The sequence below is a fragment of the Dromaius novaehollandiae genome, chromosome 9 (genome assembly GCF_036370855.1).
Source record: "Dromaius novaehollandiae isolate bDroNov1 chromosome 9, bDroNov1.hap1, whole genome shotgun sequence".
NCBI classification, from domain to species: Eukaryota; Metazoa; Chordata; class Aves; order Casuariiformes; family Dromaiidae; genus Dromaius; species Dromaius novaehollandiae.
Window position 1 is genome coordinate 26,980,431 of NC_088106.1, and position 27,346 is coordinate 27,007,776.

Consider the following 27,346-nt stretch of genomic DNA (forward strand, 5'->3'; position numbering starts at 1 on the left):
TAAGCAACACAAGTCAATCTTTATTGAAAACTGAAGTATTAATACATAACAATTCTTGTTACAATAAACGTGCTTTTAAGAATTTAAATCTGAGCTCATCTACTCATTGAATTGCATAAAAAATAAAAAAGTATGAATTTTCACAATTGAACTGGCTCAGAATGGAATCTCCACTCTTTGTGTTGATGCGGTAGTTCAATGCAGGAGTGAGTGATGCTTTAAAACTTATTCTGGAAGACAACATTGACCTAAACTTAAAAAAAAGTACCAATATAACTGTTCGTAAGACAGTTTTAAAAAAAGTCATAAAAAGGAAACCTGTGTCTATTTCATAACAAACATGGAGAACTATTACTGGGGCCTCTTGTACTTCCATTGCATGCACTCACTTTTTCAAATCTTAGACATGAGGGCAGCCAATAATAGCATTACAACAAGAAAAAAAAACCCACTAACAAATCCTTTCTACTTAAAACGAGTCTGTACAGCAGCCAGCTAAAAAAGCTTTCCCAGTTTGCCTGCTAAGTGCCCAAAAGTCACAACAGTTTAGAAAAGCCATGTTCACTTTCTCGATGTTGAAACTTCAGAGCCCATAAATCATTTAGAGTATTTTCTATCACAAATGGACCCTTACTACCTGTGGAATTCAGATGTTTACGTGTTATATTCAACACACAAAAGAAAAGGTTTCCTTGTCCCCAGATAAGCACCGTTCCTCTTCCTTCTCTTCTCTCTGCAAAACACACCTTATTTTCTCTTAATACACCCCCCGCAGAGGCGATATAGATTGCTGACAAAGTCCTCGCTAACTTGGAGATCTCAGAGCAAACTTCATTCTTTGCGAGGCTTGACCGCCAAACACAACCCTAACTTTGCTGCAGTTGTTCCTTTCGTCATTCCGCCTCATCAAGTCTGAGGGTCTCTACAGGAAGCTTAGTAAGAGTTGGTAAAATACAGGATTAGAAAGCTGACACTTTGATGAGAACAATCTGAATGAGCTTAATTCTTTACGTCTCTTTAACAGGTGTTCGCAAACATTTCAAGATGAGGATTAATAATTGCTTTCGACCCTCTGCAAATGCTAAGCTCGGCCAGTGACACCTGCTGGAGAAAACTGGACACAGCTCATGCCTATTTCCTACCACTACTGCACAAACCACATCCCAGGCAACTGCAAATTACAATTCAACAACCACGGCATCTGTCCTCTTTTCCCACAAGTTTCAGCTGAAGCATCACTATCGTTCATGTTTCTAAAATGGGAGATTTCGCATACACGGTATTTCCTATTCTCTGGTATCAGTTAAAGCCTGGAGTTAGTGGTGGTATGAGCTCGCTGTGCTTATCTATCCAAGTGAAAATATGTTCTAGACCCAAATGAATGTTATACAAATACTGTGCTTAAGCATTGGGGAGTGTCCAAGTCAATTCTGACCATTTCTTGCTCAGATACCGTAAGTGGCCTATTGCTCAAGCAGAAGCACAGCCAAAACGCTCCATGAAGAGTAGTCAATGTTGAGTACCCTGGTATAGAAGTCTGTACCATGAACTACACTCCAGTAACACTAAGACATGGTGGTACTTACGTTTTCTTTTTCTTTTCAGTGGATGAAATGATACGAGGAAGGACTTCAACTAAAATGAAGGAATTTTTGTAATCTACCACTGCATCTAAGCATTTAACTTGCATAGTACACTCAAAAGAAGCTTTCATGAACAGCACATTCCTGTACGTCTCCTAGAAACTTCAAACTGGAGATGTTTGGTTACAATAAGCATTGGCAAGATATAGTAGTAGGTTCTCTGTTCTCCTCCCCATTGTTTGATTAATAGCCACTACACCACTGACTAGGGCTATGCGTTTTTGGTGCCAATTGTTAGTCATTTTTATTTTGCTGCTGCTATGTTTAAGACATTTTCATCTGTTGTTACGGACATAGGGAATACCTCAGTCTTAAAAATACTTTATCTAAACTCAACACTTGAGATTTGAATTAAAAGAAAAAAAAAAAAATCTATCTTGGACTTCTCTTTGTTATTGCTGCAACAGTTATCTTCAGTTCCAGGTTTAAAGTAGTACTTTTTTTTTTTAATCTATCATATAAAGCTGCCATTAAAGTGTTTTTTTTTTTGTTTTTTTTTTTTAAAAAGAGAGGTTTGATCTGAAATGTTTCTACTGCACTAGCTCTTTTCATTTTCTGAGGAGCTCTAGTGCAAACACATACCGTGTATTTAATTATAAAGGAATTCTAAATAGGGAATGTTATATAAAAAGCAGGAGAGAATGTTTCATAAGACCCTCACTGTGTAAACGCCTATTTAATGATGTACAGTTCCTCCCGCCAGTTTTATATCCATGCTTTCTACTATTTGCAACAAAATACCATTAAGATAGTTATATATACACACACATATTCCCCCCTGTCCCCTTGCACTGTGCTTTTGGTTACTTCCCATATCTAGCTACTGGAGACATGGCTCCACCCTCCCAGTAGATCATCATCAGAACTGGAAGGTGTGATACCTTTTTAAAAAGGTACAGTTTCCCCCTCGTGGATGAATCCCATAATGCAACTTAGAAAAAAGTGCTCAAGTAAGTGAGACTGCCTAAATGGTATGGAATACTATACAGAGACCAATTCCAAGACAACATTTAGGAATCTGAAGTTAGAGCAAAGATATAGGACACCATATTCATTCCTTAACTATGAATCTAATGCAGCATTCATGAAAGTTCTCTCCTACGGTTGTCAAAGCTTTTGTTCATCGGGTGACAAGACAGGAGACAGCAAAGCTCAGAGCTTGTTCTTTATAGCTTCTCCTCAATAAAGCACTGTTTCACACCTCAACTCTTTTTATTAAAATCGTACTAAGACAACAAAAATCTCAACTCTACACTAGCGAAACTTGACAAACAGCCTGTATTAATGTTCACTGTACTCTCTGGCGCACCTGACTAATCAAAGCTGCAAACCTACGACACAAATGGAATCGTTAAACGGACTTGAACAAAGCAGTACAGATTCAAATGGTTTGTCTGGGGTAATTTTCTGCTCCATATAAAAACATATGGAAATCCCTAAGCTGCAGTAAGTGCTCATGAGTAAGGTTTAAAGTACTTATTGTCAAGACCATAGTTATGTTCAAGGCATTAGAAATAAGGGGGCCATCCACTGACAAGTGATCCATGCAAAATAATCCTAAACTTTATTAAACAACAAAAAACAACACATATGGAAGTAAAAAAATAATGGAGAGTGCTTAAGGTAAAAAATAGTTACTGAAGGCTCTAACCGCCAATGGGTTATCAGGTACATAAGCCTCCCACCGGGGCAGGGTACTGGAATGGCGGCATTAAATCAGCACTGATGCTACCCTGAAGTAGCTGCCAAATCTGTATAGGAGCAGAACACCCCAAATCAAAGCACAACTAGATATACAACTAAAAACAAAAACACAAACCAAAAAAACCAAAAAACCTTCTGAATGGAAATTAACCTACAAGAACACTACAGCCTGATATACCTCTGTGTAAACGCTTAAAAGGGAACAACATTTTATAACCACTTACTGCACATTTATTGCAGGTAGAATGTATCCAAAAGAACAAAATTGCATTTTTCTGGAATCTTAAATCATGCAGGTTTAAGAAAAACCTTGATTTTATGTGCAATACTCAAATTTAAAAATTTAAAATCTTCCCCATAACGATTTTGGTATACAAATGGGTTCTAAGGCTAGCCCTTTATCCCCACAGCATTTGCTTTGAGGTACTTTTTTTAAAAATTGAAGTTGCAGGCAAGAATATCAGAAATGACTCATTGCAATGAAATGTTAATCTGCAGTCAGTCTTATTTTACATGCTTCCAAGTGCAATTTCGGAAGTAAAGAAAAAAATCCTAAAGAATACACCAAAAAGCTGTAATTGACAAATGGCTCCTACTACAATTACAAATGTTTTCAGGAAAACTCCCCAACTCTACATTCTGGCAGCCCTACTAGAGCATATCCCTAGCCCATACTGCAAGAAGCTAATAAGGAAATTGTGTTAAAATGGTTTGTTCCCCTTTAACATACTCATCAGGCACACAAGCTTTCCTCAGGATAAGATGCAGCTGAACTCCTCCTGTTTGTGGTGGAAAACCCTAGCATTTCTTAAGTTTCAGGAAAGCAAGCTGAGTCAACTGCACATACATTTTCAACTATGATATTCTTTAGGAAAAACAGCATGGATTTCCTGAACTGAGAGCTAAAGAAAATGTTTTTCTATCAGTCTGTGTGGCAGTCTCACTTTGACACATCTTGCATCATATGAAAGATAGTAGTGGATACAGATCTCCCCAGGACGTATAATTCATTATGCAGGTGATGTTCCCTCCTCCTACTCCTAACAGGAAGTATTTGCCTCAAGGAGGTTTGCTTTATTTTCTGGCACATAGCATTACCTTTGTCATTTCATTCTGATCTGTAAGAACATCGGTATAACACTGAATCCATAAAACGAAAATGATAAGGTATTAAGAAAACTAATTGTGTGCGGGATTTCTACAGCTTGTCTGACTCATTTTCCAGTCACTCCAATTTGTGTTAGTTGAATTTGAACTGAATACATCACTTAAATAAAAAAAAAAAGTGCCTCTTCTAAACTGGCAACTCCATCAACCCCAAAAAGGTTGAAGCACTTATCTAATGTATATTACGGCATTCTATAAAGAAACTCACTTTCATGATTCTACCTTTTAAGACCCTGCATACATTACAACAGTGCATTAGTGATACAAGTTGTAAAATACTTTTCGGTTCCTTTGGATTTGCATATGATGGTTTTTGCATCAGTCACTGCAGGTAGATTGAGCAAGCTTTGTTTTTGTGTTTTAACATGCATTCAACTAGATATGGATCAGAATAAGTTTATACTCCCTTTTTATCATTATAATTAGCTAAAAAATTGCAAGACAGTCCACAAAACAGGATTTGCTTTAAGACTAACTGCTGGAGTTCCAAGATGTAAGATATGCAGCACTGGAAAATCTTCAGTGATCAGGAATTAGTAGTGTTTAGCCAAGTGTTGAAAGCATTCAGAAGAAAAGTCCTGGTTGGAGGCATGAGGGCTTCAGCACCAACTTTTAAACCTCAATTTCTTGATTGCATATCTCCCATCTTCAAACCTACATGGGGGGTGGAAGAGGGGGGAGGAAAAAAAAGAAACCACACAGAGAAAAAGCTCAATTATGTGTAAAACTATTTGAATGTGGCAAAGTATTCTAACACAGCATGCTCCACAGTGCTAGGCATACACAACAGATGTTAAAAAAAGTGTCATCTAGTGCTACCCTAGCACTCTAGTCAACTGAAATCACTAGCCACTAATCCTACAGGCTGAGGAGAAAGAATCTAGGTAAGAATTCATTACATTGCTTTTCACCTGTCATCTTCATTCCAGCTTTCTACTGTCACTAGCAGTTTTGTCTAAGTAGGAACTGTAATATTAAAAAGGCGTTTTATGCCCAATTTACTTATCAGTGGTCATAAGCTGAATCATGCCAAATTCTCACTTTTTATACTCATGTAATATGACATTCTTGGATGAAATGAGCTTTGTGCATGAAACATTTCAGATCTGCACACTGATGTGTAGCATTGCAGCAAAGCAAGAAACAGACATTACATGACTGGCTCAAAGGGCAAACAACCACCCGTAATCAGAGAACTCAGGGCTCCTAATCACTGAAACAAAAATCCAAAGTAAGTTAAAACAAAGTTAACTTTATCACAAACTAAATGGACCAAAAGCGAACATTTCTAGTTGAGCTGGTCTGGCAAGTACTTAATTTCAATGAAACTGCTCCTAATTTATGCTAAAAGAACCCCCTCCCCCCCCCCCCAAAAAAAAACCCCAAACACACACACACGCACCATACACAGGGGCACTAGTCAGAACCCCAAGAACATTAGGCTGCAGGTCAATTTGACACACACTACTGACCTAAGGGAGGAGAGGAAGACACCCTCAAAAATCCACATTATGGCAGATTTCAGAATTACACTCCTTTTCTCCAAACAAACCCACGATCTAAATTATGCTCCATGTTAAAAATGATCTTCCCATGCTAGCTGCAAACAGGGCAAATGCACGAAATTAACTCGGGATTGCTAATCTGTTTCAGCAACTTCTGAGAAAGATGCACCCTCAAAGCGAAGCAAAATGCTCATTTTGCCCACATATTTAGCCAATCCAAAATAGATAAACTACCAAGTTATACATGTTGCTTCATCCAGGGATCACAGTACAGCTGAATTCAACGATGACCAATGAACCCAAAATACTAAGTTAACCCTGCAGTCCCAGGTGGACTTTAATGAGGCAAACTTGAGACTAATCCATTTGTATTCCACATACAATCATGAACAACAAAAATCACAGTAATTTCTGAAGAGACAGATCAATGAAGAAGTCCCAGTAGGTTTCTCTCCTTTGCAGAGAACAGCTATTACTCGAGCAGCGTTTCTTGTGTATTCTTACTCAGCTGAAATGCTGTAGAAGTTCTGCAGACTGCTTACCTTCTGAAAAAATCTCCCTGAAAGAACCTGCAGTGATGTCATTCATAAAAATAATTTAATTGCTTTCATTCTAAGCCAGTAACTTACACTGCCAGGATGATCACCACTGTGGGGGCACATAACTATAGGTTGGTGTTCCTGGAGCCCGATATGTGGGCATAGTAACTGGATGAGGGGCTACTGGAGTTGGGGAATGAGTTGTCAACAAAGTACCTAGGAGAAAGAGAACATTTTTTCAGTATATATTTTCACAAATTCTAGTACTAGAAAGGATGCAAGAGCTGATTTTCTAAAAAGGTATAGCTTGTTCATCTTCTGATTTAAAAATACCAGTACCGTTTTGCACTCCAGCCCAAACCTTCCTTCAAACATTTTTGCAAGATGATCATTTTGATGTTTAGTCCAATGCACACAAAGACACTCATTACTTAAAAACAGCTTTAGCAGAAACTCTACAACATAAGCACATTATACACTAAAAATTCTTTTCTACAGCAGGCTTTACATGCCTTAAGAATATTTGATGGTAAAGATAACTGATTGATAAATTGGAACAAAATTAGTTCCTGCCTGCACTAGCGCCGAGAAGTTTTTATGAACTAAGGGGCCAGAGAAAGAAACAGGCTAAGATAACAGGATCTTAACAGCTGCCTTCTTCTACAGTGCTTTGTCTGAACAGTTTCAAACACTTGTGAGCAGCTCTCCCATGAAAATTGAAAGATGAAACTGAAATAAACTCTAATGCTAGTTCAGTTTGTGACACATTACTTCACTAGATTTGGGATTCCTCAAATTAAGTGATAAATTTAACAGGATATAAACCAGAATCTGAAAACAAGCTCACAACCCTCATTTTTTAAACTACTGGATATTTCTTTGGTTTTGAATGAAGTGTGGACATTTCTTAGCAAGTGAACATCCAGTGGGTAGAAGCATGCCACACTCTCAGCAAACACTCATGGATGAGACTAGATCTTGGTTAAATGACATCTTCACCAAACATTATAACCAAAACAGAGTGTCATTAGGAAGCTGACATCCCTAACCATTGCCTAGTCTGGTCACAGAGGACCTGCAGGCACTGCAAGTACATAAAACTTTTTCTCTCAACATACAAAGAATTTCAGTTAGCGATATGAGAGGGGGCTGAGAGAACTGCCGTAAGAGGTTGCTGTCTTCAACAACGTACTGGAAAGGTATAGAGAAGATGAAATCAGACTTAAGACGCTGACAGAACAAGAAGCAAAGGATACAAAAACATGTGACACTCCATACAGATAAAAAGAACAACTATTTTACCATAAGGGTGGTCAAATATTGGAAAAGGTTGTCCAAAGAGACTGTGGAATCTCCATCCTTGGAGATAACTGAAATATCACTGGACAAGTGAGCAACTCATCTAGCTGCATGCGCTTTCAGAATGACCTGGAGAAGTCCTTTCCAATTTAAATTATTTTCATTCTGCCTGGCACATCTCCAGCATTATATTTTATAATGCAGCTCTGTTCTGCCTCAAACTGAAAAAAGAACTTCACCAAGAAAACTTAAGGGATGCAAGTCCACGTACCTGCTGACATTGCCATAGTAGTCCCAGCCACCATCCCCATAGTCACACCATTTCCTCTTGGTGGTGGAATTGGTGCAGGATACATAGTTGCTGGCATGCCATTGGGCTGCACAACTGTGGTGTGATGAATTACGTGGGGTGGTGCTGCATATAAAGGCTGTGTGTAATAAGTGCCTTGCTGTTAGGGAAGAAAAGTAAATTAAATGATTAAGTATATCTGGTGGGGAAAATAAACAGATGGTATCTTCTTTCATGAACTCATCATAAAATTAAAGTACTATTCTAAAAATGCAATGTATTTACAGAACAGAAGTCACAACACTCAGCTATTCTGAGCAGTTCTGTTCCACTGGCAAACTTTGTAAACATTCAGCCCCCTTTTAAGGCTTTTAGGATAACACTGAATAGCAGAAACCTCTGTGGAACTCCACAGCAGACTGCACCTTCAACAATAAGGGCGCATTCTTCGTTCATTCTGTCTTCTATCTTTTCATATATTAATCCATGACAGAACTTCCGTTATTCTTTCACAACTTTTTTTTGTTCAGTTGCTTTTGGTTGAAGAACCAAAGGTTTTGTCAAATCCAAATACACTAGGTAGACTGGATCGACCTTGCAACATGCTCATTAATTCCCTTCAATTAGTGCATATGCCGGGCCAAACATCCTCTGTACAAAAGGGGGCTGACTTTTCCCCCAAACACCATGTTTACTGAAGTGTCTTTTAATTCTACTCTTTATTAATAATTTTCATCAGTTTGACTAGCATGAGAGTTGGTAGTTCCCTGAATCTTAGCCAGAGGCTTCAGAGTAAGCTTACAGCAATTTTTGACAAAACGACATCAGGACACAGTAGCTACAGCTTCCAGTGCTCATTTTAAAAGCTACTGAATCTGCTATCTCTTTAAAGAGCAAACACTTTTCAATGAGTACACAGTAACTGCCATGTGAGATACAGCAAATGTGGGCAAACATAAAATAGGAAGCACTGTATTAAGAATTCTCATGAAGAAATAAAGGTGATATAAGACTAGTAGTTCAAATAGTTATTACATCAAAAACAAAATGCTATCCAAACAGGAGAAAGGTTTGGGGGGTTTTGTTTATTTACCTGTGCATACGGATTCTGCTGTGGATAGGCACTTCGGACTGGGTACACAGCAGTCTGATAGGGATTCGGTGATGAAGAATACGGTGGCACTGCACCACTAGTGGGTGAACAAGATACTTTATATGGGGTGCCTGGTGTATAACCTGAAACAAAGGTAAGTCTGCATTAAAAATACGAAAAATAAGTGTCAGTACGTTACTTAATAAAGTTAGGGTAACAATTTTCTTAATTTCTAAGTTTCTTAATCTTCCTGCCTAACGTGAATACTTAGCAGGCTACCTTCAAGACCCATACACAACTTAGGGCTTTTATATAACACTGGTAACAGTCTGCCTGTAATATTTGACTGCCTGTCAAGTTAAGAATGAAAAGTTACTGTATTTTTGCACTTTTTTTTCCAAAATCAATGGATATGGAATAAAAAAAGCTGATTCAGATTTTGTTAATATTATCATTAAATACTTGGATCCAGCCTTCTAGATAGCACTCCTCCATAGAAGGATTTGGAACAGGTTAATGTCAGCCTGGTTCTCAACACACCTGAAATTATAATTACAAAACATAATAATGGGGAAGTAACCTGCATTTACCTTCCGTAGAAGAGGATATAGCAAAAGAATAACTATTTCACATGTCACAATCACGTAAAAGCTCAAGATGGCTTTTCAGAGAACAGATAGACACTATGTGCAATCATCACTTCAAGTTACATTTATTCATACTTGCTTGCTGGCACCTTCTGTACTAAAATAAATTTGAAAGATTATACCTTTAAAACTTAAACGCTGTAGTCCATCTGCGAACGCAAATCATACTTTAAAGGCATCTCAATACCCCTATATCTCACTTCTACATATTTCGTATGTCGACATGTTCTTCTTGATCACTTAAGAATTGTTTTTGTACACCGTGATAAGGCAACAGATGCCATCCAAAACAATTCTTTTTTCATTCCCTTTACGAAACCCCTAGATTCAGTCTGTCTTGTATATGTTGGGAACTGCTCAATTTTTACAAGAGTAAGTAGCAGCTGTTGGCTCAGATGCTGCCTGAAGACAAAGATCTTTCATAATTCCTCCAGCCTTTGTCAGACACAGCCTCAAGACAACAGCACAAGGGACTGAAGAGGTATGGAGGAGACCCGTGAAAAGCACCATCACTGCCACAGTATGTTGGACAGTACCCCTGAAGATTATACTACGGATTAATGGCCACAGCAGGAATACAAAAATGGTATCAGCAGTATCCACTGGCAATGAAATTGAGGGCAGCAGAGAACAGCCCTGACCTATTCCGAGAACAGGTCAAAGCCTGAGCCTGCACTATGCTGAAATGATCTCATGTCTCATGCGGGCCCACCACAAAGTCACAGCGTCCACAGCAATTAAACCTCTACCCCTGCCCTAACTGACAGATCTCATGAAACTGATGCAAAGTGGTCACCATCCAACTTTGGAGCACCACCAGTGCATATTACAGAAGTTAAGCCCAGAAGTCTGGCAATTCTGTGCCCCCCCCCCCCAAAAAAAAACAACAACCAACCAAAAACAAACAAAACCACAGATAAAAGCAGCTATCCTACAAAGCCCTAGAGCTCCATGCAGTTTTGTACATAGACTTCCTTTAAACTTACTGAAACAGTTCAGTCTACTGCATGGTAGGGTTGGAGATTTACTTATTTACGTAGCCCAAAATCAAGAGGATGTTTTTAAGTATTACTTTAACTCACAAGATATTGGTAACAGTCATCCTTGTATGTAAGTCAAATGTATTTAACAGTTAATTATACTCATTTAATGGTTAGAAAAAAATAGGGCTTTAAGAATATTTGTTACTTGTGGAAGTCACCATTAGTCCTATGTTCAAAGAAGAAAGGAATCTTCTGATGATACATTTGTTTCATGTACCACTCCTACAAAAGATCTATATGCTGCTGATAGCAATTAACTCCACTAGAAGAGCCTAAACTGTAAGACTAAGGTCAGACATTGGAAAGCATCTTCGCAGCATGTGGCTAGCTATCCAAGAAACAGATGACTACAATTTAGTAAAAACTCCGCTTGAGAAACAGGTACTACACTGAACTACATCACCAAGCCAGAAGCAGACCTAGATGTCCAGATAAGCAAAAAATCACTGCTTTTGTTACTCTGCTCCTGGCTTGTAACACCTTTGACAAAAGCAGCTACTCCAGAAGTTCAGGTCTATGCTAAGAAGAAATCTCACTTAAACAATGGAAGACACTGACAGCTGCTTTAACAGCTAAGCACAGGGTCTATATGGGAATAAATACGTTACATGGTCTGCAGAGAAAGAAAATTAGTTTTAAAAATTAATTTAACATGGTGCAGTATATGTATGAGGATTCTGTCAGCTTTAAGATCCAGTCAAATCTAAAGTTCATATATTTAGAATGTGATAAGACTTCCATTTAGCTGCAACAGTACTAACTAGTGCCAGGACAACACAGAGAAAACTAAAAACACTTGGTAATTATAGCAAAAAAATTGAGACTACAGGAATAGAGACGAAGCTGACTTTAAAAAACCACCCGAGTCTAGAATATGCTGACTTCAGTACTTAGGAGAGATCTGAAAACATACAGCATTTACAACACTGATATTTCTGTGATAGGGCAGAGAAAAATCTGTTTGTACAGATAGTGTGATGAAAGATCACCTTCATTCTTTTTGCAGGAATATGCATTTCTTTTCAACTTCACTCCACTCTTTATGCAGAAAATTATCACATTAACTAAGAAAATAACTTTACCATGTTATTTTTAATAACATTTATGACCTCTAGAGACACCAAAACAGGCTACCACGGCACTAATCCAAACTCTATTGTTCTTTGTAGAAATCCTATGCAAGTTGAAGAATAAGGCATGCTGGGGAAATAACCTTTACTGCCAGCACGGGGAGGTGTTACACTTAATGTAAAAACCACTAAGTTTCAAAGTGCTGGACACATAGCATTAGCACTGAACTACAACCATGCCTCTAGTGAAGCCTACTCTCATTCTAAAACCCAATGAACTAATATAGCTGCACAGGCAATTTAACTTTGATTCTTGTGAAGTGGTATATCTGTACTAGAAGTCTTCTGCCTTCCCACTTCATTTTCCCCTCCCTTTCAGTGACAGTGTTTTAAAAGTAAACTGTATGGTTATTCAAACATATACAAAATTAAGAAAAATATATATAAAAAAATACTTGTTCTAAGCAGCACATTCAACTACTACTGCATGATGCAACTTTACAAGAGCTTTAATTATACACAAAAGCAGCTATATCAGAAAAACACTAGTGCACATTTGCCACTAGAATTTAAAATATCCCAGCTGTTAGGATAAAGTACTTCAAGCAGTTACCAGTCTTAGTTAGAAAGATCTGGACATTTTGAATTTCAGGTTTTAAGTGTAGCTAAAAACTAAAGCTGCTCTTAGTTCTGAAATAAAAGCTTGTTTTCCATTCAACAGCAAAAAGACTCTAGTGTATTAGTGGTATTAGCTTTAAGAAAAATTAAGGACATTTTAAGAGAGTGAACAATGATCCTATATATCTTTATTTCTTTTTCACAGATGTGAAATATTTTTTACCCTGGTTTAATTCTTATGTAATGCGAGATATATTCCAACATTAATCAATACAAACTAATTTTACAACATGATCAAGTCTAACAAGTCAAGAATCTTCCCAGAACAAAACCACAGCCTTCTATTACAAGCTAACTGACATGAGGGGAGAAAAAAAACAACAAAAACCAAAAAAAACCCCCCACAGCCAACTGGATAACCATCACCAACATGATTTGGTATATTAATTACATGCATCTTATTCTCATAGGAAATATTTCCAAGACCCCAGGCCTACTTGAACAGTAGCTCTCAAGCCAGGATCTGCTGACCAGTAGTAGTTCAGAGTTCGTCCTAGGTTTCTGTGGACAGCTGAAGATTCAGAAGTGGCTCCAACTTCCTCCTCCCCTTATGTTCAGCCCCACTTGAAAGCAAGAACTGCAACAGGATCTGCAAACTGCAACTAGTCATAAGACTGGCACTGATGATATATACAACGCAGCATGGATACCCATCACTAAGGTGATCTCAACTGTGAGACTGAAGGGCCTAATAGTAACACAAGCTGATAATAAAAACCCCTCACAGGATTCTTGATTCCCATGCCAGCAGTTATATCCGTGATTGGAACAGCTTTCCCTTGAACTTCAGTTCACTCTGGAAACTGTTCTTAAACGATCCAGTGCGCATGCAAGCAAATACCTCATAGTTTTGGTAACTGCACAGAGGCAATACCTTATCCCAAGCGTAATTTTTTCCCTACCTTATAAATTCAAGATCGAAGACAAGCCAAAACCAGCTCTGTACTTGCTAAGCTTTTAAGCAGTAAATTGAACAAAAGAAACAGGTTATACCAACTAAAATACCATACGGGTCCAAGGAGAGCTGTACAGCCACATACTTTTAAGGGTTCTGCAGACAGAAGTTTGAGATGGTTCAGTAATTGCTGCCATACTGAATTGCCAATTGCTGCCAATTGAGTTGGCTCAGTAATTGCTGCCATACCCTTCTAAGAAATCAAGACAAATACAGGACCTCACAGCTTTGCAAAAAAACATGTTTCTAAGCACTACTATGATCAGTCCTCCTTACTTGTCATACACAGTCAGACTAAAAAAGCCTGTTTTTCTTTGTGGAATACAATGCTTGTGTTATCATTCAGCTTAAAACTAGGTATCCAGGACATGGAGGTTCAACTGGGAGTGATACTAAGACTTCATGACTAACAGGAGTCTCCTGGCAATTAATGAAATGCCATACTTCAGAAACACTGAACTTCAACACTGCCAGCAGGCTCCCATGACGTACTTTCTCAATAAGAAATACCATCCTTTCCTATCCCCATAAGTTACACAAAGGCATTCAAGGCCAAATTTGCATATGTGTATTCTTGGAAAAACTGGCATAACATATGCAAGTGAAAGAGTTCATGAAGACGGCCCAGATGTACATTAACAAGGCAATGTAAAGAATTCCTCAGTATGTAATAACCCCTCAAGGAATACTGTTCTACCAGATATATATTCCTAGCCTAAGTGGAAATGAAACATGAATACCTACCAGTTTCTGTTTTGTTTCAAGCATTAGTACACCAATATCGCATTATATTAGTGAAAACGGAATTATATAAAAGCATCTTGTATGAGTGCTTTGGTTTTTTATGTCTATTCTTTGACCTTCCTTTTTCTAGGCATATCACATTTCCTTTCTCTTATTTGAGAAGCATGCAAGCAGTTACCTATATCATTCCACACCACCCATCATGGACAAGACAGTTCTGCCCAGCAACCAGGCTTTTCAGACAATCAATTTGTGAGAGACAATTCTGAAGGCAAAAAGCAGGCAGCAAGCTGAATTTGGAAAGAGAAATGATCTAAGAAAACAACAAAAGAATGGATTTTGAAGAAACCTGCCAAGCAGACAAATGGAAAAAAAAGTCAGAAACCTGGAAATAATTGGTAGGATGCAAAGCAAGTGAAGTCAAGGAGGAAGTAGTGAAGGAAAGCGTACAGTGCAAGCTTTAAAGACTGAAATACAGAAACAACAGCTAGAAAAACTCAGCTTTTCCCTTCTCTAAGGGCAAGGGCAGTAGAACATATCTTAAGACAATTACATTCATTTAAAATTTATCAGATGATTCTTTGATTCACATTCAAAGCACTGTAAAACTTATCCCACAATACAAGTGTTACCATAAGCCTCAGTAGTTCTTCCTCAGTCTTGGTTCTAATAATTTCTGAACTTCAGGTTATTGCTTAGACATACACATTACACATACCTGCTTGGAAGGTAGGATTTGCTCCAGGATACATATTAGGGGAATAGGCAGGAGCAGCCGCTGCATAGCCCATTGGGAAGCCAGCTAGAAGAAAGAATAGGTCAAAGTTATTTTCTAGACTAACTGCACAGTCTAGCTAAGCTTTACTCTCAAAGATTCTCACTGCACATCTTTTCAATTGAAATGAACTAACAGATGGCCTTTGATCACACTGTCTAAACCAAAATACTGTGCTGCTCTCTTCTACCAAGCCAACTGAAGCTACATGCTAGCTGAAGGGGACAACTATAGAGTCAGAAATACTATTCTCCCTTTAAATTCCCTCCCTTTAAGTTTTTGGGCAACAATCCAAAACCCCATGAGTGTGAAGAGCTGATGTACATAAAATATTAATCTGAAGGGGGAAAAAAAAAAAAAAGCTTTTTTCACAGAAATAATAAAATTCCTAAAAGTCTCAGCGACTGACTTCCCAGGTAAGGGATGTCACAAAGCAACCTTAAGCACTCCAAAATGCTTGTTTCCTTTGGCACAGATTTGCTACTATGCTTATACAGCAGACAAGCTCACCAGTTTCAGCCATGTATTGTGACACTCAACAGTATGTGATTCACTGAGGCAGCAGGAAAATGGTAGGTAAAATCTTCTACATCAGAATACAAAAACCACTATGGCTAAGCTAACATGAAACACTGGTCTCAAATACAAGGTAAAAATACCATTAGCAAAAACAAACAAACAAACCAACCAACCTCCAGTTAGTTGAAGCATACAAAGCTTGTTAGATTGTAATAACTGAAACTGCTGAAGTAACCATAACTTTTTTTTTTTTTTTTTTTTAAACACAGTTTGGAGTAATGCCTGTCTTTCTAAGACAGCATTATTACCATATTTTGTTGTCAACATATAAAGATGTCAACTTTTCCACACAAAAGGCAATGACTATTCACATAATGGGTGTCACACTTTAAGCTACTAGTTTTAAACTGCTATTCAAATTTGAAGTGTTCTTATTTTCCTATAAATCCCCAAGTCCTTAGCAATTATTCTTAACAATGTAAGTTATTTAGCTCAGGCCTATATATTAACTTAGTTTTGTAAAGCACTCTGTAAACATACCAAATTACATGCACTTCATATTACTACATATTAGGTTTTAAATGTGGATAACACTAAGAAAAGCATAAAAGAAAAGCATAAAAGAACACAACCAAGTCCAAACAATCTTTCAGGGTCTAAACAGCTGTTAACTTTCTAAATTCACATGCTGCTAGTCAAAAGCTTTAGTATGGCTTTACACCTTGCTCAAACTGACTACACATCTGCAACACTGTTCAGATTGTACAGCTTTTCAGTTCTCTATTCTTACTTCACCGGTTTAGCTCCACAGTAGAGCACTCTCATGGAGCTGCTCAAGGTACAAGTTATTTGCAAAAAATTTAATTACCGCAAGCAGCAGTTTAACTTCTATACGGAACTTTCATCCTTGTGTGAGCATTTGGAGATCAGCTCCTTACTATTGTAAACCTCATCCAACAGCCTCAAGTAGGAGTGAAGAAATATAAACGGTTACTGAATATGAAAGAGCTTCTGAAACACAGTGCCTTTAAATAATACATTCCTCCTAGCAATAGGCTCATTACTTTCTACTACCCAGCAACCCATCTAAAGTCAATGATTCTGAATGAAGAATCAATAATTTTTACATCAGGAAAAGCAAAGGAGACAGTCATACAATTAACAACATCCCCCTCCAAAAATAATGCAAGTCTACTTTCAATTTTATAGAATGTTTTGTATTAATGTTGTGGTCTTTAAGTCAGAATTAGACAGATCAGTAAATTATTTGCATCACTGTAGAAGTAACCGACTGAGTTGACTTTATAAGTTATATTTGTATAAATGACTTAATTCTGTAATGAAACATTTTGAATGATCATTTTGAGGCATGACATTCAAGGCACTTTTATAACACCTTTACTTAATTTCCATATATTTTAGTTATAATAATTTATAACCAAATGAAGACTGGCAATATATATACTATAGATAATAGTATAGTAAAAGATTAGAAGTTCTTAGGTTGTAATATTGTTTAAACAGCTATCTACAGATCTACAATAGTTTATCTTCCTAAGTAAACAAAAGCACCACTTTCATTAGTTATAAACAACAGCTTTAGGGCAACATGTAATCAGTTACATGTGCAAATGAAACCTTTGCTGTTAGTACAAATCTGTATTTAAAAAAAGGAAAAGATGAAAAGGCAAGGTAGTATTTAAATAATTCACAATAAACTTGATCTAAAGCAAAAGAAAGCCTTGAAGAAAAAAATCAGTCTACTATGAATATAGAAATAAATGTACTGTAACTGATACTAGTTAGTAAACGACCACAGCTTGCCTTAACGTACTATTATTGTAGTCCATATAATTAGTTAAGATAGTTATAGAGAAGAATAAGACCATCCTTCAGGACTGATGGATGCACAGCATCAACTCTGCAGTTTATTGTTGCACCAGTCACTCAATAGCCTTAAAATTGTTGCAACATACTTTGTGTGTTCCCATATAAATACTGTAAAAGATTAAGAAAGGTACACTAGTTTGAGGAAAAAAATCAAGTACCTGAAAAGATTAAAATTAAAATGGTTCAGAGAAGATCAAATCACAGTAAAGAAAATTCACTTATGCACCAGGTTTTAAGAGAGGAAACAGTAATATGGAAAAGGAGGGGAGGAAAGTATCCTACCTAATCTGAAACACAAATTTAAAAACTGTAAATACCAAGAGGAAAACATAGTATAGATACAAAGAATATAAACAGTAACAGCATGGAATAAATTCTAGCTCCCAACAGGGACACCAACTAAATGACAGAACAGTCTCCCTGGAAAAGCAACGGATATTTAATTGGTTACGATATGTAAAATCTGACTTGAAAGACCCTCCAGTGTCTCCCAGGATGGAATAATTCACCTACACCCCACACATCAGAAATAGACATTTTATGAACACGTTGCTGACTGAAGTGCCTCTGAGAGGCACACAGACCTTCACTTCAGCTTTCTCCTTGGAAAGTCCTGTCCAGGTCTAATTATTGACTTATTGAACTTTTTAACTAGGGGGATATCAGAAACCAAGCCTGCTCACATTGAGCATTTAGAGGTGAGAGGGGGAAAAAAAAGTGAGCAATTTGAAACCAAATGAGAAACAGAGGCCAAGAAAACCACTTATTTCTCTCATTTTAAAAGCTTTATTTGCCATTCTCAGTCTCAACTTTGATGCAATACTTCCAGCAGTCAAAAGACAGTATTTGATGAACAAAAATGAGACAAGAAAGGTTAACAGTGCCAGCCAACTAGAGAGAGAAATAGATTGACTCCTTTTCTTGCAGAACAAAATTATTAGAGCTCCTGAGATAAGATATTTTGGAAGAGCTATTAAAGAACAGTCAGAACAACTTATATGACTCTTGAAATCTCACTCAAACTACCACATGTGAAGCCATCATTATGTGACCATTTCTTCTTGACTACAATAGAGATGAATGAAAATGATATTCATTGAAAAACCTGGAGTTACTTACCTGGATAACCAATTCCTTTGGCATTTGCATAGGGAACCCCAGAAGATCCAGGGCTATACACAGGATTCATGATTTCAGTAACTAAATTGGGGAGAGGAAAAAAAAATTACTCGAGTATAGGGAAAGCTTGAACTCTCAGCAGCAACGTGGAATTAGAAATGAAGCAAAGAGTATAATGCAATTCCACTACTCATACCAACATCTAAACAATAGCTACAAAGGAAGACAGAGTCATCGCAGAATTAAGTTTCAAAGCATCATGAACCCTCAATCTCTCAAGTACAAAATACTCTCTGTCGTGGAGCATGCTCTCAAAGTTTTTCCATCCCTAGGTGCTCCCAGAGAACACAAATCCACTAACCCACTGCAGCAGTTCACACTCCTATATTATCCATCTGCGCACATCTCCTATCCGTCTGGGTTTCGCCCCATTTCTTGCTTTAATCATATAGCCAAGAGATGCAAATACTTACGTTCTACTATTACTGCCATTATAAACCTGAGATTCCAGGCCTTTACCAGCACTAAACTCCTCCACCATCAACAGTTCAGGTATTACAGAAATAAGTGGAAAAAGATCTTCTGTATCAGAAAGCTAACTAGGTAATTTACTGCTGTTAACTTCCCAGGAGCACATGACAAGTTGGCAGCCGGGTCCAGTCATTTCTGATTTATGTGTTCACACCCCAAAAAGCCTCCTATAATTAGGATCATTGGCAGGAATAAAACTGAATCCCTAGTGCTAAAAGCAGATCTTGTATGTAAACACCAAGGCAAGTAAGAGGGCACTGAAGATGCTTTCTCGAGTTTTTCTAGTAAGCTTGGTTACAGAATAGAAATCACTGCAGAACAGTTACAAGCAAGGCCACCACGTGCCAGAGTACTGTTCACAATTACTTTTCTAAAAGTTTACTAAAAAAAAAAGTTCTAATTCCTCTGTCTTCTGATATTCTGTACATATTTACAGATCTACCCCTTCTCTTCCTGCTACAAGTGCCAATTTTTCACTAGAAATAGCCTCTGATGGCAAGACAGGGGGGCACACTATCAAACCAGACTTTCTTATTAACCACTAATATCTGATATTTGCGTCACTTCCCCTTCTATATCTTGAGATGCCAATCTTAAAGAAGCAGAGTGCTAAACAGTTTACACCACAGTTTTTACAAAATTTTGTAAATACAAGGTTTATGATGCAAAATAAACTTCGTAATTATGCCTGCACTAGTTTAGTCACTGAACATGCACTGACAGGAATCTGAGTTAAGTTTAATCAGTATATCTTCCCCAATAAACCTCAGTTAAGTGAGTGCATAAAGCACAACCAGTAAGTAGCAGTTTGCTTGTTAAAATGAGTAATACTAAGAACAGCTCTGTGGCAAGATTTTAGCAGCATCTAATATACCACAACAGAAGCAAAAAAAAAACATTTATTTTCAGAATTCCTCATGTTGCACAAATGTTTTCAGAAAGTTTATTACCAGGTTTCACAAAAAAATCAAACCCAATGTACAAAAATTACAAGATTCAGCCATTTACTGGAATTTTGGCCTTTTTTTAAACCTAGCAATACTATAAAATAACTTAAATAGTATTTTTTTTTAAAGCTTCACACTTGATTGCATCCCAGGACAATAAAATCCATTAAAAACAAATAATTGTCATTACATCGCCTAATATCAAGAAAGTTCCCCAAAGCAGCATGCTTTAATTACCTGACCAACATGGAAAAAGCAGTTCAACACAAATCTCTTTAGAGATACTCCACAACAAACCAATCTCCTTTAAGTATAAAACACTACTTCCCAATGAAGCACAGCTGAATTTAGAGTATTACATTTGTGCCTTAATCAGTAGGCATATTATGCCAGTCTAATATTTCACCATAGCAGGGTTTTTTCTCCATACTCCGCATATCCTCCTTTCTAAATGAGAACTTTCATTTACTCGAAAACTTTCAGTCTGTCCTCTTATGATCTCCCCTGCATTCCTTTCTCATTCCCATCTTTGCCCCTATTTCAGTGTTGGCTTTGTCATATTTTGCCTCTAAGCTTACAAAACTCATGAGAGGTCCAAGCTTCAATTCAATATTGGCATGTCCAAATCGTGAAATGAAAGTCTTATGGGAGATGGCTGTATCTTTTCATTCAAATCTAAACAGCCTCCCTCACCATCCCTATATCACTACAAATACACTGCTCCTCCTCGCAGTCTCTGCATTAATTAGGAGGAAAGAAGACCCTGTAACCCTGCTAGCATTTTGAACGGCAACAAAAAGGAAGAAAAAAAGGGGGGGGAGAGAGGACAGGGATGACTAGAGAAACAGCAAGGGCATTCTGTGAATATTTGAGAAAATATGAAGACAAACTATCAGAAGTATTAGCAGTCTATGACAGCAGAAGAACATAAGGGCATGCATTCCGTGAGATGCATATGTGGGTTAAGAGAAAGGAATTCCACTTAAGTAAGGGAATAAAACTATGGTTTTAGGAGCTTGCAAAATCTCTTTTACTGCAAAAAAAAGTGTCAGCTTCCACTTCAGATGCATCTACATGTGAAACTCACAAGCATTCACTTGAATCGGCATAGCCACACCATATATATTTTTGAATAAGCACAACTTCGGTTGGACAAGAGTGTGCTTTTTACCACTAAAAAAAAAAAAAGCACTTGCAAGTTTTCCTAATGCAGACAAAGCTTCATATCCAACACTAATTAAAAATAATTATTTTCAGATCTTCTGTGAAGGACCCAACATATGCAAGTATAATTATATAGCATTACCCAGTGGTTGCAATCATCCCATCGTTACCATAATTTAACTTGGAAGAGCAGTCCACTTTTCTGTAACGCTTGAAGTCCACATCAAACACTAGGGGAACTAGTACGAACTGAACCCAGAGAAGCATGGTTTTCAACCTTTTTGGTGGCATCCCCTCCAAAGCATTCTGATGCTAATGCATATGTAAATAAATGTCTACTGTGCATCATCTGTATATAAATTACCGTATATAAATCACACAAAGTCAACTAAACATTCTTTCAGCTGAAGTGCAGGTAATCATACTTAGGATGTTCTGATTAAAGACTACTCAAGAACACTTGGAAAGTGTAAATGCTTCATGTTCCATTCTTCCTAGGGCCATATCGTCAAATTTGGTTTTGATCGAGCTTGCCAAATCTCATCTTGGAATAGATATTATGACAATCCTCCTCCTCCTAAAACCCGTGTTTTGGGAAGCTGAACACAAAGGCCAACTGCTGCTAAAGCTAAAGCTCTAGCAATCTCAATTTGGTACACTTTTCACATAGCTGAACATGTTTCTAAAAGCTTTTATTTTCTAAAACTATTTTACACAGATACCAAAAATACTACAGACCAATGCCAACACTGTAAAACAAACTGCACATTCCTTTGTAACAGGTGTATTTTCTCACTACTTATATTCAAAGTAGTGTGGAAAAACTGTGAGAACAAGACCTACTGAATGCCACTTTGTTCTCATTTTATTACAGAATTCTACCACAAGAGTTGGGGAAGAATGTCCCCTCAATAAGTATTTTGCCAAAAGCAGACATACTGTGGTCCAGCAACATTTTCATTCTCAAAACTTGAGACGACTCATTCTAAAACACTAAAGCATTTAGCACCTAGAACAGTTTTAAAAAGCTGTTTGCTATGAAACCATACGAAGGACTCACTTGCCACTTAAATATAATCCCTTAACAGGCACAAAGTTAATTACCATCCTAATAATGTTTTGCATTTTACCCCTTTGCTTTCCAGTCAAAGTTTAATAGAGGTAAAATGTAACACCTAAAACCCCAGTAGTTGATAATCTAAAAAAGTCAGTTCCACTGCTAAATAAGGATATAGTTCAAAACACTTCTGCTCTTCAAATAACTGATTCTGATTAAAGACTCAGTTGCATCAGGATTCCGTCAAGACTTCGACCTCTGAAATATAAGCTTTGATGCAAATGCTGGGCTAAAGAACATGCACTTGTGTCACAATTACTTTAAATAAAGGCACTCATACCAGCAGAATTCACAACTTACTGAAGTCTAAAACAGCACTTCCCACAATGCATTCAATACTTGCAAGTAGCGTGGACTTCATTCCTTCCATTCTTTCAAGACCTCAAAACAGGTCACTGAATTTCACTAGAAGGTAAATATTTCCCTCTGTTCATAACACTGCCTGGGTTTGAGGTGGTCCATGATTCAAGCCAGCTTGAATCAATGCATACACAGTACTGCCATACCTTCCCCTTGTAGCATGCAATCCCATTCCCCGCTTTGGGACAGCACTGGCACTCTAAACCTTTAAAACAAGCCAGGTCAGCTAAGCAGGTTGGCAGAATTCTGCTTTTTGTTGGGCAGAAGGAGCTGCTGTGTCTTCTTCTTTTTCCCCACCTACTAACTTAAGAGAACTGAAATACATCACCAAATGGCTAAGAGAGCACCGGTTCCAACACAAGGAAGAGAGCAGGACTGGACAGCATTACTACAGATTTAGGTTGTAGAACCACAGCCTGGAAAAGGATGATGAACAACTTTGCCCAAGTTCGTACATAAAGTAGAAGACAAAGCTGGAAAAGTCATTCGTGAGCAAGTTTTCTTCCCCTGCTCACATTACAAGATGTTCTTTCCATGAAAGAGAAAAAATGAGACATCCCCTTTTGTGGATATTTTGTGTGCAAGTGTATGCTTTCTTTTAAAAGACTACAGAGGAATAGAGCTGTTAAGAGACTTTTAATCTTTTTCAATCAATAGAATTCTCATTTATAGGTCTATTCTATTAATGGTTTCAGATTTTAAGACCAAAAGAACTGAAATACTCTTACATTAACACCAATACTATTTGTGCCCAGTATCAGTCAAGACACACACAATATGATTACATATTAAAGTAATTACAGAATTAGTTCCATATGTCATTCTTGAAAAGAAACCTTTACCAACAATTGACAGTGGATACCAAAATCCTGCTGGTGAACTAACTTCATATGTACATTAGCGGCATTCTTCTACTTTTCGAACAACAGTAACATTACTAAGAGCCCTCTCCCCCACCCTGAAAAGGATATGAAAAGATTATTAATGGGTGGCCCAGCACTTTTTTCTGTACATTTGTAGACAAAATGCCTACAATTCCTGTTATTGCTACTGCATAATGGGATAGCAGTTGTCAGCTCCAATCTTTGCACTTCCTGCATAACTTTGAGATCTGGTATATAATTATTTTTATTTCATAGAAATGAAAGAGTATAGCAAAATTGTCCGTTCCTCAAGGTATGAGTCTTACAAAAAGCCTATGTAATACCAATTTTGTGCAAGTGCATAAACTGTCTATGAGAAGCAGAAGGAAATAAAACTGGAAGAATAAAGTTTTGCTGCATGAAGGAATCATATTCAGAACATTTAGGTTAAATCTGCATGCTCTGCTTCTTGGTAAATTATTACCCTACAAAGCATTTTCATTAAGTTCATTTTCAGTTTATACCACATTCCTTTTGGAAATGAAATGAAACTGTTACAAGTTCTGAATAGAGATACAATCGCAAAAAGTGTTTTACCCTCCATCCCCCAGCTGCTAACGTGAAAGCTGAAGTGAATAATTACTACCACAAAAAATACAGGTTGGGAAGCATGCGTTATATGTGCACTCAAGTTTTATGACACTAACAATTATACATCCTGCAATGAAATCATGTTCAAGCAGACAGAAAGTCTAGTCAAATTAGGTAACATACTACTACTGAACACTTGGAAAAAAAAAATTAAACTCAGCTCTTCTCATGCTGATATACCACCACTTGCTTAAAAACCTAATGTTTTACAGTTTTTACAGAACATGGATTTTGTCATTTGGCTAGTCATTGTTTATGGGTGGGTTCCAGATATTCTAGAAAAGTATTCTACAAAATTTTTTTTTTAATCTTGCAAGTCTTTCTACAGGCTGCAGACTTGGGTGAGATGTTTATTTCTTCCCTCAGCTCACAGATACAAAGGTGACAGGGCAGATACAACATGCAAGCTATACCCAGCCCTCAGCACACACCTGGAACTCACTGCCGTTATTTACTTGAAAGTTCACCTGACCGCCCGCCTCACGACACAAGACTGAAACCTGGTGCCGCTCGCAGGCGCGCAGCGCTCGGCCTGCACCGCTCCAGAAGCGCTAAAGCCGCCGGCCGCACACCGGGACGGCACCGGCCTGGCGCTGCTCCGTTACGGGAACCTTTCCGAGGCCGAGCTCCCGGCGGAGGAGCCGCAGGGCGCCGCGGGCGGCTGGCGGCAGCCAGCCCGGCTCAGCGCGCCCGCGCCGCCAGCAAGGGCCGCCCGGGACACCTGTTGGGCAGCGCTGCGGCCCGCGCCGCGCCGGAGGCTACTCGTCGCCCCGCCAGCATCGCCCGAGCGCGGCGGCCAGGTCGGGGCCCAGCCGGGCCGGGCCCAGCCAGGCCGGCGCCGCCGCTCGGGGCCGCCGCCGGGGGGCGGGCGGCGGCGGCGCAGGCCGCGACGGCCTCCCTTACATAACGGGCCGGCGCGGCGGGGCGGGAGCGGCCCCGGAAGACGGCGCCACCCGCGGCGCGGCGGCCGCCGCCCCTCGCACTCACCGGGCTGCGGCGCTTCGTGGTGGCGGCCCCGGCCGTCGCTGGCTGGCGGGCTCGCGGCGGGCGGGCGGCGCCGGTGGCGGGCGGCCGGGACGGGGCGCGGCGGGCGGGGCCGGGCGGCGCTGCCTGCGCGGAGGGGGCGGGGAGGGGGGGCAGTGACCGCCTGGCGGCTCCGGCACCTCCGCGCCCGGCCGCACCGAACAACTGCGCAGCAACCCAGCGGCTGCGCGTCACTTCCGCGCGGGGGGGCGCTGGCGGGAAGAGGCGGAAGCGGCCGTCACGTGCCCGGAAGGCGGGGGGCGGCCCCGCGGCACGTGACCGCCCGCCCCGCCCCCCCCCTCCCCCCGGGCGGCTGGTGCGCGGAGCGGCTGCGCGGGGCGCTGCCGGCGCGCGGATGGCGGGGGACGCAGCCCTGGGCAGGGGGCCACTCGCTCACGGGCCCATGGACGTGGTCGGGAGAAATTACAAGGAGAGGCCCGTAATTTTTTAAAAGTAGTGCAAATGAAAGCCCTTACCCCTCCTGACGTTTCCCCCGCACAGTGTCAGGGGTTCGGCTGTAAAAGGCAGGGGCGATGCTGTTGGCCGCCGCAGAACGGCAGACAGAGGGACGGCTTGCTGACACGGCAGGCAGGCCTGCTTGCCGCTTTCTCACTACCCTCAAGTGCTTCCCTCTCGCTGCAGCACGCTTTCCAGAAATGCACACTGACCTCTCAGGCATGCTGGTCATCCGCAGAGGGGTGCCACAATAAATGGAGAGCCACTGCACTGACTCTAGCTACATTACAGGAAAAACGTTACCATTAATACCTAGGCAGGAATGAACACAATGGTGACTTGGAAACACTGTTTCCAGCATTACAATGCAATACTCTTCTTTGCAGTGTGACTTGTTTGGGGAAGGGGAGAGAGACCCAGGCGAGGGAGAAGTGATGCAGCTGTAACCACACCAGTGACGTACAAATTGCCTGAGAAGCTGTAGCCTTACCCACTTCAATACATCTGCTGGAGATGACTCCATTTTAGTTACAAAGAAGTGATTATAAAGGCTGCACAGGGGAAGAAGTGAAGATACTAACTATAGAGAGCTAATATTTGCTCCAAAAATCACTATCATATTTTGTAGAATATTCCATGTATTTCAAAAAAATACCCCACCGCCCCCCCCCCCCCCCCCAAATTATGCTGCACGGCTACGAATTCTCCTTGCTGTCGCCAGTCCTGCCCGGCATCGCCCGCGCTGCCTGGAAACCCTGCGCCTCCGCAGCATCTGCAACTGGAGTGTGAGTGCCTTGGACAGCCACCACCCGGTGGCGGTGAGGGGCTATTGCAATGGTATGACAACCCTTACTTATTTCTGGATAACTATATTCCAGCTTTGTGTATAAATAGATAGTTATTTACAGTCATCTCGATACTATAGTTTGGGGGGGATGGTGCTTTTGAATTGTTCTGTCTGTGTATCACAAACCAGGAATACAAATCCTGAAGGAAGCAAAACTTCCTAGCACCTGCATTTTGGAGGAGATGTGTGGAGAGTCATGTTACTTCTAGTAACTTGTGTATATTGTTCAGCGGTGTCTCAAATTTACCCTATAAGGAAAAAATATCCCAGGCGGTATCTTGTTTGAAAAATAGATTTTTGGCAATAGATTTTGGCCCCCAGTAAGACTGAGAAATGCTATAAAATTATTCATGAGCATTTCCCATTTTTGGCTTCCATCCCTTCCCCTTTCTTCACCATTCAGAACCGCTTCTCATGCTTCCTCTCCTTAGCTTTTTTCCCTTTGTTTTTCCACAAGACTAAAATGCCATCTCTGTAGGCCTTAAAACTCTATTATAAAGTCTTCAAAAATGTATTTTTGATGAAACACTTCAGGTGCCAAACACAACTCAAAGAGTGGTATGTCGATGAAGAAATGTGCAAACGTATTGTGATTTTCTGAGGGCATCTGCCAGAACCCTGCTGACACATCCCAGATAAAAATATCTCACAATGCCATTTGCCCTGAATCTATCCCTTTCTTAGTAGTGGACAACAGTCCCTTTTTAT

General features: G+C 39.5%; 1 protein-coding gene across 2 annotated transcripts; it reads right to left on the reverse strand.

Annotated features, from left to right (window-relative positions):
- On the reverse strand, positions 1-25,579 carry FAM168B (family with sequence similarity 168 member B). 2 transcript variants are annotated; one of them, XM_064516977.1, is made up of 7 exons: positions 25,300-25,579; positions 18,680-18,760; positions 15,095-15,178; positions 9,240-9,382; positions 8,129-8,306; positions 6,649-6,774; positions 1-5,168 (listed from the first exon to the last, which is right to left on the reverse strand). In XM_064516977.1, the coding sequence occupies exons 2-6, from the start codon at positions 18,747-18,749 to the stop codon at positions 6,662-6,664; spliced, it is 588 nt and encodes a 195-aa protein (XP_064373047.1). In that variant the 5' UTR covers positions 18,750-18,760; positions 25,300-25,579; the 3' UTR covers positions 1-5,168; positions 6,649-6,661. The 2 variants fall into 2 exon arrangements, with proteins under 2 accessions (XP_064373047.1, XP_025965400.1); XM_026109615.2 differs by lacking the exon at positions 25,300-25,579 and adding an exon at positions 24,744-24,853.
- Between the last annotated feature and the right edge of the window lie 1,767 nt (positions 25,580-27,346).

Coding starts and splice junctions, on each gene's coding strand:
- FAM168B (XM_064516977.1), bottom strand. CDS start 18,749: ATGAATCCTGTGTATAGCCCTGGATCTTCTGGGGTTCCCTATGCAAAT. Junction 15,179..18,679: donor CAAAGGAATTGGTTATCCAG/GTAAGTAACTCC, acceptor TCTTTCTTCTAG/CTGGCTTCCCAATGGGCTAT. Junction 9,383..15,094: donor AAATCCTACCTTCCAAGCAG/GTATGTGTAATG, acceptor CCTTTGTTTCAG/GTTATACACCAGGCACCCCA.